Source organism: Eurytemora carolleeae, unplaced genomic scaffold (assembly GCF_000591075.1).
Source record: "Eurytemora carolleeae unplaced genomic scaffold, Eaff_2.0 scaffold12, whole genome shotgun sequence".
In the NCBI taxonomy this organism is placed as follows: domain Eukaryota; kingdom Metazoa; phylum Arthropoda; class Copepoda; order Calanoida; family Temoridae; genus Eurytemora; species Eurytemora carolleeae.
Genome location: NW_019396142.1, coordinates 74,478 through 91,434, shown reverse-complemented (window position 1 = coordinate 91,434; position 16,957 = coordinate 74,478). Strand labels below are relative to the sequence as shown.

The following is a 16,957-nucleotide window of genomic DNA, read 5'->3' as shown; positions in this document are numbered from 1 at the left end:
TCATTTTAGATTATCTCCAATCTTTAACGCCAAAATACGCACAAAATACTAAAAAATCTAGCATTTGCAGCAAAAAAAAAATTCTATTTGCCTTATTAGATTTATAAAATGGATTCATTTTCTTAAATTTTCTGATTTATCCCCCAAATTGTAATTTAGACCCATTGACGCGGTCTAATTTGATGTGGGACACCCTGTATATATTGTGAGTGCTTTCCACTCAGTTGTGCAGAGAAGTGGCCTTGTATAGACTTCTATATCTAGTACAGCCTACATAGCGCCCTTTCTCTCAACAGACTTAGAGAGCTCTGCTGACACCCTTCCATTGGTGGGATCGGATACACACTTTGTTCAACTCTATATAGTTGTGAGCAATTTTTGTAATAAAAATTATTTCATGAATAGGGTAGGGTGGAGGACGGTCAAACAGTTGGTCAGTGTTTCAAAAAAATTAAAAATAGTCAATAACTTTTTTACTATTTAAGCTACAGATCTAAGATTTATTTTCGAAAAAGCCCTTGAAAAAATTGATACAATAACATATGTCACTTTTCCATAGAAACCAAAATTGAAAATAGTTAAAAAACAAAAACAAGACATGGACATCTAATTCAGTATACACACTTGGTTAGACAAAACTTTCTAGATTACTGTTGTAGATTGAAATTTTGTCTCACTTTGAGATAATTACAAATGAAAATCTATAATTTTTTTCTCATCCGTAACTTTGCAATTCTACTTTGCAATTCTGTAGTTTAAGTTGTTTAGAGTTTGTTGCTCGTCAAAGTTTCTCTCCATCTTCCTCTAGGCCCTGACCCTGCTCTAAATATAAATCATCACAGATATTCTTATTATTGAAGGGACCGTTAACGTTATTTCATTGTCAATTTCATTTGCGGTATCTGCTGCATAAATCCGAAAATCATATGTGTACAGAGACTGCAATGTAAAATTGTCTACTTTTAATATTAGAAATTTAATATTTTTCAAAAAACTAAGGCTTAAAGGGTACCGCTGTTAAATATGCATGTCACTTTTAGAATCGAAAGTCACATGAAATTACATCTACAGTCCCTTTATCGCTCTATTTTTTATTACTATATTTTTTTAGCATATGAAAATATGTAGTTTAAACACCTTGGTGGATTTCTTTCAAGGCAAGAACCTCCAATTCCTCCTAGGCCACTGCCCAATGTAAACACAGACGAAGTTCTACAACAATCGATAAGACATTTTTATTAAGGTTTTAAGGGTCAAAACCCGATGTTGTAATACCTCCATTTCCATGTATGATTCGAATTTTTACTTCATAAAGTTGCAAATATATATGGATTATAATATTTTTGAGTCAAGCATTAAGTTTGCTTGTCACCTTGTTCTTCTTCTACCATTGACCCAGAGAACTGCCAGGAGAACAAGAAGGAGAAGAACAACAGTTAGAAGCAGCCAGGTTAAAGTAGAGTACACGTCAACCTCAACAGAAACATTTACAAAAATTTGTTTTATTTTTGGATCCCAAAGGTTTGTAAATTTCAAACAATGCAATTGATTCTTTGTCTCAAACTCCAATTTTCTTATCCCTATCTAAGTCAACTCGCCTTGCTAAGTAAAGTAAGTAAAATAAAGAAGACCAAATATATATATAAACCACAAACATTGGGGATATACTTTTCTAAAATCGGACAGTCATTTAGAAATACCTTTACAATTCCTGAAAGATACAAAGCACTAGTTTACCTGTCCATTGGATTTAACATCACAAGTTGGTTGGGAACTAGAGGCTAAAGCAGTAATACTCATACTAAAACCATAAAATTTAGAGAACATTTTTTATCAAGTTTGGATATTATTATTAAAGATGTTTTATACCTCGGAATAAGATCATTCCAGAAACTTGCTTCCCGAGCCTTGTAATTTTGACCAACATTCAGTGTCTCAAGATCAAGATATGCTCCAGCATTTGGCTCATAGCTAAACATAAAAAATAGTAAAATATCGAATGATATATACTTTGGAGAAAAAAACTCGGCGGGAGCGGTTGAACCAGCGGTTGAGATCTAGCCTAGACTCTACGCAGTTCAGAATAAGAAATGCATCTTTTTTGCTCAAATTTAAAATTTGTTCAGCCGCTAACTTTTCTGATTTCAACCGCTGGTTTTCAGATTTTTCAGAACTTTATTTCATTTGTTAAAAAAATGCGATTTAGCGGTTGAACAAATTGTAAATTTCTTCTTAATTTCTTAATCTGAACTGCGTAGAGTCTAGGATAGATCTCAACCGCTGGTTCAACCGCTCCCGCTGAGTTTTTTTCTCCAAAGTATATAGCATTCTAAAATATCAAACTATACAACTGCTTTGACAATTTTTGCAAGTTTTTCTTCACATAAAATTCAATTTTTTTTTTTAACACATTGTCCTAAATTGTAATACTCAAACGTACATGATCGAACGTATACTATAAAAGTCTGTTAAAAACATGATAAGATGTAAAGATATTGAAGATCATAGATATTTATGTAATAAATATAGCTGAAAAATACGAACTTGATCCAGCGTAAATTTGGAGAAGGTTGTCCAAACTTTAGCAATGGTAAAATAGCCGCCTGAAGCCTGTAAGCACGAGTTATAGATTAAAATTTGGATTATTCAAAATATAAAGAGACTTTTTTTAATAAAAATAAAATGATTAGATGATTTGGAGGATGAAAAGGGACTGTGCTTAACAGTTTTGCCTGATAACGTAAATATTAGATTTTCATATTTTTAATTCTTTTTATTGCAGTACTATTTTTGTAATACAGAGATGTCTCCTTTATTGTTAATGCGATGTTTAAATTAACGACCACTTTAAATTATCTCAACATTCTTTTAAAAGCATCAAATTATAATTATAACTCTCCTTTGTGCAACTTCTCTTTCAGTTCTCAGCATTATTGCACCTGTGAGCCTTAATCAAAATAACATAATTTACTAGGCTTTTAGGGTGCTTCGCGCCCATCTTCTATTTAAATTGTGAACATGTTCTTTTTGTTTACATTTAAAAACAAAGAAGAACAAAATTTTGCGGATTTTTAAAAAGAATTCGCGGATTTTCAAGAATTTAAACTTTTTACAATGAGACAAATATTTGAAATTTTGATCATTCATAAACCTTCCCTGGGGTCCCTAGATGTCCCACAAAAAAATTGGGCCCGATCGGTTCAGCCGTTTTGACGTTTATTGGATACAAACAAACAGACAAACATACTGACAAGCCAAATTTATATATAGATAACTAGTTGTTTTTAAAATTAGAATTCATATTTTAGTACAATCGTACAATATGACTTACCTCTCAAACTGTGTAGTTCCAAATAAAAGAGCTAGAAATGATGTAGAATCAGCGGAACTAGTGGAATAAAACGGAATTGTGGAATATTTTTTGGTAAACTCCAAAAATGATATCTTCCCGGTTCCTAAACTAGGACTGGGATCGCTATTACTTTGCAGTTTGAGCTCTTATGTACAATCTGTCTAAAATAGAGTAGACGGCTTTTACGCCTTTATAGTCTAACATAAAAGCATTTTTATAATAAATACAAAAAAAGGTTTGTTTATTAGTGAGTTCTAAAATTAAGGCCAATAGCTTTGAAACATAACCTATAAAGTACCGTATGCTTTAGATTTTCAATTAATTTTTACATACTACAAAATCCTAAATTTTCAAAACTAGTTTACCCTCTGATTTACAAAGGAATTGAGTCTTTGGAATAAAATCAAATATTTAAACCTCAATATCTTTAGAACCCGATGTTGTAAACCTTTGATATTTCAAACTCAGATTATTTGATCTAACAGAATTCATAGTTTGAAATATCTAAGATCTAAAACATGTGGTTCCAAAGACATAGTGATTAGAAAATCAGAGTTTGTGGCATAGACTCAATTCCTTTCTTTATAATCTTTTAACCCTAAACTTGTTGGATTTCAAACTTATTGTTTAGTCTAACATAAAACATAAGTGTTTATAAACTTCCGGAAAACTTAAACAGTATGGATTCCATTTTTTCCTATTAAGCAAATTATTTTGAATATTTTGAACCGGAAACTTGTTGACAAACATGTAAATTGGGAAGTTTCTTTGGTACATAAGCTGAGCAGTTTGCAGTACAGGAGCAGTATAAAAAACTTCAGTGTACAACGCTGCTAGCTCTGCCAGCAATATTCCTTTATCCTAAAGTATTTGTTTGCATAAATATTTTTATGGTCAACTATGAAATTTAAAATTAAATGGTGAAAATTGGCATAACAACATTTTTAAAATTCTTTCGATGTCTCCAAAGTCCTCTGTTAAACTATATATTTAAAAACCCCGAAAACTGCTTACAGAATTTAAAATCAATGTAAGTTTGCAATATTTAATATTTAGAATTTTGTCAATTTAACAAATCCAGGGACCAAATTTAAAGAATCCGAGCCGCGGCTTAAATTTGAGACGCAGCTCAAATATGATTGGTTCCACTTAAAATTGTATTCAATATTTTAAGATTTAAGCTGGCGCTCAATTGAAGCCGGTTTTGGGTGGATTTGAGACGTGGCTCAAATTCATTAAATTCGAACTCTGAATTCATAGTTTGAAATAGCAAAGATCCACGAAATCGAGTTACAGCAATATTAAGAATTCTTTTGATTTAAAAGAAATCCTAAAGTATCAATCAATTTCAATGTCTTTTGGTTTATTGTAATACTCCCTTTGAAAGAACTGTTATCGTAATTTCATTTGTAACCCTCATATTAAAAACCCTTTAAAGCTTTGTATGATTGAGAATGAATGAGACATCGAAGTATTTTTATCATAAAAATCTAATGTGGGTTATCTATACATGTTATGACTTCTGGATTTTTGCTTTTACTTTTTAAGCTTTAAAAACAACGATATCTTCAACATTATTGATCAGATAAAGGTTTAAAAGGTACTGTTGTGAATTGAGCATGCCCCTATTTTGTTTGAATTATCACATGAATTACGAATGCAGTCCTATAAGGGAAATTTACCTGATCGCTGAATGTATTTCTTGTTTTGAAGAACATCTGGAAAATCATTTCCTACAATTTAAGCAATTTTTTAACAAGAATGAGACGTTAGAAACGACTGTACGGACAATTTTTTAGTCTTGTTTCCTGCACTCAAGGTTCTCTGTAACTGTACAATTGTGTCTACCTTTTCCAGATTATTTCATCTACTCTAAAAAGACCTTTTTCAAGAAATAACACAGAAAATTCAACCGCAATCTCGTCACATTTAATGAGTTTTAGGTCTTAGCGTTTGTGGGCAACCCTGTCACTGAAATAAATATGACTCTCTAAAAAATTAAGACTTAAAAGGAAAGTTTGAAAAATAACCGGAAAAGTTCGTCAACGAGCGGAAAGTTCATCATTAAGCTATTTATAAAAAACGATAAGTGATGGCATATTCTTTTTAAATTGATCTTACATAGACTAAACCGTTTTCTAATATAGTAAAAAGTACTAGCTATAGCGTGCCCAGCTGTATTTGAAAATATTGAAGAAATATACCAACAAGTTTTCTAAACAAAATAAAAAATGGAAAACAAACTTATTTGTTTTTTAATAAATTTATTCATGCATCACTAAAAATGTGTTTGCCGAACATAACAAAGCTGATTTTTTTTTTATAAAATAATAACAATATAAATAAGTGAATTTACTTGAATCATCTGATTGTTGACTAGACCCGGGTATGGTGAGAGGATGGATGGGATGAGTGTGTTCTCGATCAAGTAGATCAAATCTCTGGTACTTGATCTCTCTATATTATACCTAAACAGATCTAGCTAAAATATACTTGATCTCTCTATATTATACAGTGAAACCCTTAATAACGAATACATCGAAAGAATTCATCAAATGTCGTATTCTTCACATTCTGATAATGGAATGTTGCAGATATTTAGTTTTTTAATTAAATGATTATATGGAACTCTTTAAAACTGTTCCCGCATATTCATGACTATTTATTTATTTTCGCAAATACTGAAATTTACGTAATATAGTATAAAACTAATTGAAAAATTGTCAAGACGACATTTGATAAATTCTTCCGATGTATTCGTTATTAAGGGTTTCACTGTACCTAAACAGATCTAGCTAAAATATACTTGATCTCTCATATATTATACCTTTACAGACACCCTACTATATTACATATTTTGAGAGGGAAAATGTTCAATAAATTAGTATGTTATTTTAACTGTTGCCCTGAAGGTCACAATTTTAAATAATTAACAAATTTTCGCTGATTTTTTTTTTTTTATAAATACATTTTCAAACCAAAAATATAAATTTTTTGTTTTGAATTTTATAGTCAACGAAAAAAGAAAAGATTGTTTCGTTTTCGGGTTTTCCAAACAAACGAAGTTAGGAACCTATTTTTAAAAAAAAACTAACGAATAGTAAATTCGATTTGTTACAATATTTGATTTTTGAAAGCATTGCGTAGCAAAAGCAGTTTTTGAATATTTTATGGAATATTTTTTAACGTTTGTGACAGCTCGTCTGACACAATTTATATGAAAATTGGAGAAAATAAATTTAATAAAACTTTATTCCTTTATAAAAAAACCGGTTCTTCTTGTTTCGTATTTTCTTTTTTTTAAATTCTTAACAAAATAATCAAGTCTATTTTCGGAATAGTGAAAACGATACATCCCTAATCACGCATTTCAGAAAAAAAATTATAAAAGCTAAATTATTTTAAAAGTCATGTTTTGAAACAAAGATAGAATTCTCATGAATCATTTATTTCAGCTGCAGAATTTACTGGAGCAAAACAAATAAATTAGATTTAAGCATTCAAGTTTTTATTCTTAAAATTTATAAAAAATTACCTTAAAAATTCCAAAACATCCTTCCCTTCCTGGGAGTTTATTCCCAGTACAACAGGTATCCTTTTTAGAACAAAAATAAGATAAAAGAGCTCATCAATGCTCCCCACAAATTAAAATTTTCTAATCATTTTATCTGTTCAACAACTTTCATTTTACACACGAGACTGAGAATTGAAAATCATAATCATCTGGGAAGATTCAGCCTTCAAAGTCCCATGAAATGTCAAAAAAGGTAAATATCCCCACCCCCTGGCCTAGGGAAAAAATTAATTGACTGGTATTACCTGAAGTTAGCTCTGTTGATAAGATCTAGTGCCCCTCCTCCCAGGTATTGATCCTGGGACCGAATTTAATAAATTCGAGAGGTCGTTGAACTAACTACCGCCGGTTCAAATCCTGAATCACGAATCAAATTCTCATGAATTTAAACTTTTAAACAGTGATTCAAGACTTGATCCGGTGGTTGGTAGTTCAGCGACCTAGCTCAAATGGATTAAATTAGGTCCCTGTACTCCCAGGAAGGAGTCATCAATAGGACTAAAGATGTTACTGGTGTTCCCACTCGACAAATGTTGCTAAAATAAAAAATAACAGTTTTATAAATTTACAACGGTGGTCCCCCAAAAAATCTCATTTTCCCCTGACCCCTGTGAAACAAAATTACTGTGAAACAAAAAAATTGTATTTCCCCATAAATCATCTCTATTTAAAAAATTCTGACCAGGGGAAACACCCCCCCCCCCAAGAAAAAAATTCTGCCAACGCCCCTGTTTTGAAAATATTGAATTAGGTGGTTTAACCCTTATATCAATTTAGACAAAGAATTCTTTTTTCTGTTTAAGGGACACTTTTTAAAGAATAATATAATTTCGTTTTTATGTTGTTCTTTTTTCCCCCTTCTATGTGTTTTTTTGGGGTATAATGATTTTCTAATACTCATACTAAAAAGTAGTATTTATAATGTATGTTAAGAAATTGTCGTCATTTTACTCTCAATGTTTTTGGACTTCCTGTCATCCTATATAATGAATAATGAAAAGGAAAGGTGGGATGTATTTATTATACGTAATATACATAGGCCCTATTCTGTTATAATTCTAATCCAACTGTTTCATATAAATGCCGATAAAGGTCAATGTTAAATTATAAATAATGACATGATATCGGATATAGTTAAAGTTAAAGTATTTATTTTCAAACACAAAATACAAAATAATAATGTATGATGATTCTGCTTAAAATAAAACACAAAAGAAAATTTATTATAAAGCAATTGAAAATATAATGTTTGATAATTTTTTTTGATCGTATTTGTTGAAACAAAGTATACATATTGAAATCTCTACTAAATATACATTCATTAAGCATTTAATAGTAGATAATTAGTCAGCACTCAAATAATCAAAACATTTTCAGGAATGCATTCATTGAACTTATAAATACATATTGATTCAGCAAAAGTAGCAATGTATTCTCGTTGACTGCGGTAGACTTTGACATCCACCATTAGCAGAGGGTGTGAACCCATACTCGTTGTCTGTAGTAGACTTTGACATCTACCATTAGCAAAGGGTGTGAAACCATACTCGTTGACTTTAGCGTTTAAATATTGCCCTTCAAGTAGCCATTTGTTCTTTGCTGTTGTAAATCTTAATGTTTCTCGGATTTTTCGGTTTAAGCTGGTGTATAAATAAATGCTAAATTATTCATGTTTGACGGTACATAAACATTTATTGGGATCATGTAAGTTTTCAAAAATAAGGTGGGCCTGATCGATGCAACTGTTTTGAGCCTGATCGATGCAACCGTTTTAAGTCTGATCGATGCAACCGTTTTGAGCCTGATCGATGCAACCGTTTTGAGTCTGATCGATGCAACCGTTTTGAGCCTGATTGATGCAACCGTTTTGAGCCTGATCGATGCAACCGTTTTGACGTTTATTGAATAAGGACAAAAAACAGGCATGACAAAAAAATGTTATTATCTATGAAAAAAATACGATAAGATGAATATTTTTTCTTAATGAATAATATTGTTCAATAAATGTTTAATGACTTTTTGTCAAACGTACTACTCAAAAAAAGAGAAAAATTTGAAATTATCTAAATGGTGGTAAAATCTAAACAAAGTCTGCTTAATCACACATTCAAAGTAAGACACATCATGAGGTTTACACCATGAGGTTGTAAGCTAAAAGGATTAGAACATTTGAATTTGTGGCGAATAGTGCTCGGATCCTTTGGTTTACCTCTAAACTGGTGATAATCTCTTGAACTGATTTCCTCTGCAAACAGTTCAGAACTTCTGCACTTGAATACTGAACACAATCAAGCCTTTGGATGAACCTAGATTGTAAACAATGGATTTTATACAAAGAAACTGGACATTTGCCTCAAACTTAAAGGAATTGAGTCTTTGCCACAAACTCTGATTTTCTAGTCTCTATATCTTTGGAACCCAATGTCATAAACCTTTGATATTTCAAACTTGTATTATTTGGTTTAACAGAAGTCGAGTTTGAAATTTCAAAGGTATACGACATTGGAATCCAAAGATCTAGGAATTAGAATATCAGAGTTTGTGTCAAATACTCAATTCCTTTATTTGTCATTCAAACCTGAATGTGTAAAACTTAGATATTTTCAACTTGGAACAGTTTTAATTTGAAAAATCAAATATTTACGATATTCGTGGCAAAGACTAGAAAAGTTAAGTCTGAGGTGAGATTGAGAAATTCGTTTCCTGGGTGAAAAAAAAAATTTCAAAAAATTTATTTCTGTATTTTCACACAACAACTGCTAGAGAGTTTCAATTGAAATGCGGACTGATTCTCAAATTTAAGAATTTCTTAGTCGTTTAATGATATTCAACATTTAATTGTAATCTATGTCTGTACCTGAGTCCATTTTCTTGAGGGTTTCTAGACATTGCCCAAGGAGCTGTAGGGGCCCCTGACACAGCTAGAACTCTAAATTATCAATTTTGATTTTGTCTATTATCCAGCATGAAAGATAAGATTAAAATTGTATCTAAATGCATAAAAACTATAAAGAGTAAAATTTCTGGTCTAGTGTTTGTTTGTCTGCATATCCGATCAATTATTGAATTGGTCGACATATAGTTCAATCAAAGCTGAAACCCAAGCCTATACTCGAATAACTAATATTTACCTCTTTATCAGTGGAGCTGCTCTTGGAGATAAAGCGTGGATTAAAGCACTTGCAGCTCCTGCTCCACTTCCAGCTAAACTAATCTAAATTGTAGGGAATTGTAGACAAAATTTCAAGTGATATTTTATTTAATGTCAGATTCACAATGATATCCATTAAACCTTTATTTGAGCTAATAATCTATACGTTTGGGTTCTCTACATAAATTATTTGTAGATTTTTAGATAGAGAACGACATTTACAGTAATGAACACTTTTTATATAAAAACAACAATATCTTCCAAATTATTGATCAGAAAAAGGTTTAACTAGTACTGTTGTGAATCGAGTACACCCCTCTTTAAAAAGCGGGTCATTTTTATCTTTAGAAATCTCATTCCGAATGTTAAAACGAGGTCTGCAATTACTCTACACTGTAATCAAAAAGTTCTGATTCTAACTGATCTCTATTTACAAATCTATATATTACATGTTAAGTTCCAATACGTATTCACATCATTATAATCTAATTACACTACGTAGTTAGTCTATTTGCATTACAAGTTTTACGTATTTAAGGATTAACGCAGTTAGATCCTTAGACAATGTACAACGCATTCTATAAAGGTATGTTAAAACAGCATTCCTTTATAAAAAGCTGCTTTTTTTGGTATGCAACAATTTTCATTTAATCCAGCCCCTTTTAAAAATGATAATAAATAATAAAAATAATTTGTTATTGATTCTAATTTGTCTGAGAGTAAATGATACATTTATTACACACATTCATTTATTTAAATTTAGACCTTATCTTTTCTTTCATATATTATTCTATACACTCTTAATCTTTAACCAGAAAAGCTTGGTACAGGTTTGTGTAACTTTGTGCTATCAAAAACTTTTTGAGAAATAAATAACGTAATGATTTCTCCTTGGTGGCTTGATATATTGTTGTTGACCTCTCATTGGAATTAAAGAAAAATACTATCTTTACAGTCAGTAAGTACATATTTTTATTTCATTTGGACAATTTATAATTCTTGCAATGTACAAACCATGTAGGGAAAGAAGCTTTTTAACCATTTTCTTCATACATTTTCTCTTTTTACATTTCACATTAAGAATGCCTTAATAAATTGTTATACCTGACTTGGGTCGCCTCCGAAATATTGAATATTTTTGTAAGCCCAGTATAGTGCAAAGTATTGATCTAAAATTTGTTTACAATTATTGGTTGATTTATTTTTTTCATACTTTTCAAAACTGACAATATTTTTACATTTTATTCTATTTTGAAAAAATATCTTAATTTCTTTGGAATGCAAACTAATAATAAAACTGCTGGCGAAAATATAATGATACAAAATTATAGTTTGTGTAATTGGGCAAGAAATTAGTTTCTTTAAAACAATCGGAGAAAAAGTTTGAATTTGATCTTCAATAAAAACTGTAAATTTTACCCAGTAGTCCCATATTTCCTGGAAAGACTGGATTCTCCAGGCTCAAAAATCCAAAAACATTTAATCTGAACGAGATAAATATTTTCTTGTAGGTTAGAACATATAAAAAGTTTAAAAGAAGTTTATATTAACTAGGCTTTTAGGGCGCTTCGCGCCCCTCTTCTATTTAAATTGTAAACATGTTCTTTTTGTTAACATTTTAAAACAAAGAAGAAAAAATATTTTGCGGATTTTTAAAAAAAAATAGCGGATTTTCAAGAATTTAATTTTTTTACAAAATTAAAAACCTTTAAAACACATTTCTTTTTAAATTTTTATCATTCTAAACCTTCCCTGTGGTCACGTGATGTCACACAAAAAATTTGGGCCCGATCGGTTCAGCCGTTTTGACGTTTATTGGATACAAACAAACAAACACCCAGACAGACAAGCCAAATTTATATATAGATATTAATTAATGCACGAAAACTTTAATTAGGGGAAATCATTTAAGATTGACATCATTTAAGTTGAATCTTTAATTAAAAATCTTAATGGATGGTGCATTTTCAGATTCCACAAAACAGAACTACCAGAAACAGATGATTATGTGTCATAAGTAAATAGAGAAGGCAATCTCAGATAAAGTTTAATAAGCGACTGTAGTGAACTGTAGCTTGTATTGAACTAATTACAGGCTGTAAGAGTTCAACAATATTGTGTGCATATTCAAATAAAGTTATTTCTCGATCATAAAAACTTTAAGAGTTAAGATTCCTTAAAAGTACGTTAAAGATATCAATAGAATAAGTTTAAGAGAGTACAATTAAAAATTTGCCTGTAAGACACTGTAACAACAACCAAGCTCTGCTCACTAACCAAATCCTGAAGAGGTTCCAAAATAAAAAGTGTATGTCAGACAATTGCAATTACACTTGTCATAACCTTACTGGCTAGAACAATTATAGTAGCCATACATAATCAATTTTATCATGATTACTAAAGTTAACAAGTGTTTTACATTAGTAAAACAAGATTATAATTTAGCAAAGCGAAGCTGTAATACCAAGTTATAGTGCAGTTGTTAATCATTTTTGGATGTTTTTTTTTAAAACTTTTAATAAAACTTCCAAGATTACAAAATTTCACAAGTCAAGGTTTGCTTTTATTAAACTTTGCAATATTTTTATATTAAAAAGTTAAAAATGATCAGTCTAGCACGTTTATTTTCAGATCTTTTTTTTTGAGTTGTATCGGGTTCATTGTTCATTTCTATAAGAATCAAAATTTGTCATAATGTAAGAAAAGCACATGTTTAGGATAAACAATTTTAAAAACAATTTGAACTACAAATAGGCAAAAAATGATAGAAAAAAAGTTTAATTGCCCTAATGAAAATATGCAATTCAGATTAAGCGACAAAGTAATGGCAAATGTAACCGTTTAATGCCAAATATCACCTATGGCAAAGGTACAGTGAACCCATACAATGTGAAAAAGGAAGAAAAGTGTTAACCCTATAGAGGCTGTGGGTTTTAAATCTATGTATAGCCTGGGGGGCGTTTGGGGTCAAGTCATGATTGTAAGATCATTAAGTCTTCGTCACGATTCAAAAAAGCTTCCAAACAACATGTAACCATTGCGAATAGAATATATATTAGAGGGGAAATTCAGGGAATCTCTCGGTATGAATTTTTTCAGTCCCTTTCAGCCTGAAAGGGAGTTCAAAGTGTACAAATCATGTAAATGTTCACAAATTATTTGTAGTAGAGTACATTGATACAGTATGTTCCCTAGACTATTCATTTCAATTTAGAATCTTTTAAAGCTGTTAAATAAACTTTATAATGAATTAGGTGAATAAAAAACATTATTTGATTTATAGTTATAACGGAAAATCATCGTTTGTAAAGTGAAAGGCATAGAGTCTATGTGAAATGATCATTGGTATAATTTGGTTTTCTTTTAACATTAATTTTAGATTTTCTATAAAATGATATTCTATGGCCCAAAAGGTTATCTAGAATAAATATGTGAAGTACACCTGCAGTATGGAAACAGTATAACAAAATGGCCGTTTTACACGTTTTTTTTAGTAAATTCCCCTCTAATATATATTCTATTCTCTTTGCATGGAACACAGCAAAATTGTCAGTGTACAGAGGACAAGTTGAAAACTATCATCTGTTTAACAACTTCAAATACACATATAATTGCTTAAATGTAGTCTTCGTTTTTCAAAGTTTTATTGTAGGTCACATTGTGTACCTCTGGAGAAATCAGCTGATTATAATCTGTGGTGAAGAGTGACCCTGTCAGGTAGAATAAAACCGGTTTTAAAGGTTCTCGTCCAGATTGTGTCGGCAAAGAATCAGTCCATACTAGAAATTTGGTAATCGTTAAAGGAACTGTAGGTATGATTTCAAAAGAGCCGACACTTGTTAAGTGGCATTTCCGTTTCACAATATAAAACCTAAGTGTCTAAGCAAGGAGGATTTAGAAATGAGCGTATCCTTATAATTGAAAATATCAGAGGACTCACAGAAAGGACGCATATGCTGATATGTTAGGTACTTTCTCAAAGGCAATTTTCCTAAGCGGAAACTTCCGAAGAGTATTTTCAAAATTTGCAATTTCACAAGTGGTAACTTCCCAAGAGTATTTTCCTGAATGATAACTTCCCAACAGTGCAATTTCCCATGTGACAACTTCCCAAGTCTGCCCTATAGGACAGACTTGGAAAGACTACCTCGACCCCTATAACCTGTTCTAGCCACAGGGCTTGGCCCACATTGCAGCCTGCAATGCCTTAGAAGGCCTTTAACCTAATCTTTATGAAGTTGCTGCTTGAGAGATTGCACATTTGGAAAGTTGCCTCTCTTGCAACTCTTGGGACAATGCCTTTGGAAAATACCTAACACCTATGGTAATTATACAGATTTAGGACACACACACACAAGTGCGACACTTCTTTTAATTTTGTACTTATCGGGGCCATATTTTACCTGACAGATGCAAGCAGTCCTCCTCGTAAGGTATTCTACCTCTTGTGAACGGTTGTGGACAGGGGGCTCCTTCTTCCTATATATGTATTTGCATTTCTAGAAACTCTTCTTCACATCTTACAAGCAATGTATATAATGGATATGACGAGACTCAATGCAATATTTTGAGGGAATGTATCTGTCAAGTACAAAACTAGTCTTAAGCCTAACAGAGTTGACACAACTTTATGTATCTGTGAAGAGCATATATCTGGTCTATACTGATTAAGTTCAACTCTTTTACATTTTTACTTTTAAATTTTAAATTTTGTTACAATATTCTTTAAATATGTATATGATATGAGATGAAAATATTTGACATTTCTTCATTTTCTCCTTTTTCTTACATCTTTCAATCATATATCAACTAATTTTGAAAATAAATAATTTTTTTGGGGGATATCCTTGCAGTGTGCCGTGCTCCAAGCTAGAACAATGCTGAGAGGACCTTGCTTTTTTTCTTGAACTCTGTTTTGAATTGTTCACTCATATATTTTTAAGATTTTGGAAATTTCTAAAATGCCTTGGTACTTGAGAAATTTCACAGATACCCAGGCATTTGAGAAATTTCCCAGATACCCAGGCATTTGAGAAATTTCCCAGATGCCCAGGCATTTGAGAAATTTCCCAGATACCCAGGCATTTGGGAAATTCCTATTTTTGACATTTTTGATAATTGCTGTCACTCCCTCTCATTTTTTCTACGCTTTGACATAGTTCTTGTGACATTAAGTTGTGGAGCCAGTAGGAGAGAGATAAGGAGGTATGAGGTATTGCTCCCTGTTTTTAAAGTCTTTCCAACTAAGAGGAATTTTAAGGAAATCCAAAACTTCATCCCTTATTCAAAATGGGGAGTTGAAGCCTTAAAGCCCCATCAGGTGGAATTTTCCACATTAGACCAGTGCACACAGCCGGCCGAGTAAAAAACCAGTATCTTTGTGCATGGCTTTTATACCCATCTTTCATCTGAGCCAAACTGAAGGTGGAGTTCTTGTTTTATTTAACTTCTATGTTTCACTTGCTACTCCCCAGTAGGGTACGTCATGAGCAACTTTACACAGCGCTCTTCCTAACTGTGAAGCTGGGAGCTGCTAAGAGTGTAAGCAGTAGGCAACTGAAGTTCAACGCTGTGAGTCTATGAAGATTATATAATTAGTCTATACCTTACCAGATTTAATGTATCTGTGAAGAGTATATTTCTGATTTTTACATGAACATATTTAATTCTACTTCATGTATCTGTAAAGAGTATAACTGGTCTTTACCTGAGCGCAGACTTAATTCCACTCCATGCATCTGTTAAGAGCTTTATATCTGGTCTTTACATGAACATATTTACTTCCACTCCATGTATCTGTGAAGAGTATAATTAGTCTTTACCTGTGCAGACTTGATTCCACTCCACGTATCTGAAAAGGGTGCAACTGGTCTAAAACGTCTCTGGCCAGTAGGTGACTCTGCATACTTTATGCCTCTAGAAAGAAAACAAAACTGATTTGAAATATAAAGTTGTTCTTTGCAAAAAGTTATATTGTTATCTGCCACGGCTAACTCAGTACAGAATATTTGAGTTAAATTTATACCTACATTTATAAAGACATTATTTGTCAAGATTCCTATGAATTCCAATGTTGTACTTAAATGAAAAAATATGTGAAAAAAAAATATTTTAATTATAAATGATGAATGAAAACAATTTCTATAAAGAGCTCAAAAGTTCATTAGAAAAGTAGTTTAACGAGCCCTATCTAGTTTAACTTCTTTTCACTATATATCAAATCCAACCTATATAGTAAATTAACTTAAAACCAAGGGGGGATGGATCTTAGCTACCTCTCCATGTGCATTATCCTGAGTGTACACTTAGGATAGTTTAGGATGTTAAGAGATTATGGCCTATTCATACAGTACAAACAACAAATATGCAGTACGCTTTCGGAGTACAAGTGTATGAAGGCCTGGTCAAGAGTCCCTTAATAGCACTCTTAACTAATCCTGGTTGGTAGGATCATCTACCCTACGCGTTCATAAGTTGTGCTAATACCGGTATTAACAGAAATGCCAGTTTTACTAAGAGCGGTGTTAGCTAATCTACCCGCAGGGTAGATTTAGGTAGGATGATCTACCCTAAATAACCAGTTCTACCAGTATTAATTTGGTTTGGATTCGATATTCTCGCATAGTCTTTGTAACAAAATCAAATATTTAAACCCCAATATCTTTAGAACCCGATGTTGTAAACCTTTGATATATCAAACTCTGATTATTTGATTTAACAGAATTCATAGTTTGAAATATCTAAGGTCTACAAAATTTGGTTCCAAAGATATAGTGATTAGAAAATCAGAGTTTGTGACAAAGACTCAATTCCTTTTACTCAGTTTTCTTAGAACTTTTTATTAACGATGAAATATTGCTCGGTAAAAGACTGTAATAGT

The 16,957-nt window shown here is 31.6% G+C and overlaps 1 protein-coding gene across 1 annotated transcript; it reads right to left on the bottom strand.

Annotated features, from left to right (window-relative positions):
- Positions 1 to 479: 479 nt before the first annotated feature.
- LOC111696220 (carboxylesterase 5A) lies at positions 480 to 16,381 on the bottom strand. Its single transcript, XM_023465767.1, has 24 exons — positions 16,353 to 16,381; positions 15,900 to 15,993; positions 14,481 to 14,556; positions 13,744 to 13,856; positions 12,314 to 12,360; positions 11,497 to 11,561; positions 11,182 to 11,246; positions 10,058 to 10,140; positions 9,784 to 9,855; positions 9,136 to 9,232; positions 7,394 to 7,462; positions 7,172 to 7,224; positions 6,888 to 6,947; positions 5,709 to 5,820; positions 5,035 to 5,085; positions 4,050 to 4,213; positions 3,332 to 3,388; positions 2,900 to 2,947; positions 2,545 to 2,610; positions 1,870 to 1,971; positions 1,738 to 1,801; positions 1,373 to 1,473; positions 1,138 to 1,212; positions 480 to 822 (listed from the first exon to the last, which is right to left on the bottom strand). Exons 1-24 carry the CDS (start codon positions 16,364 to 16,366, stop codon positions 765 to 767), a joined length of 1,806 nt encoding a protein of 601 aa, XP_023321535.1. The 5' UTR covers positions 16,367 to 16,381; the 3' UTR covers positions 480 to 764.
- Between the last annotated feature and the right edge of the window lie 576 nt (positions 16,382 to 16,957).

Bases quoted from the DNA above. Each gene is read 5' to 3' on its own strand.
- LOC111696220 (XM_023465767.1), bottom strand. The intron at 9,856-10,057 runs GTAAATATTAGT...TTGATAATTTAG, and splicing joins GCAGCTCCACTGATAAAGAG to AGTTCTAGCTGTGTCAGGGG. The intron at 5,086-5,708 runs GTAAATTCACTT...CTTAAATTGTAG, and splicing joins TCAACAATCAGATGATTCAA to GAAATGATTTTCCAGATGTT.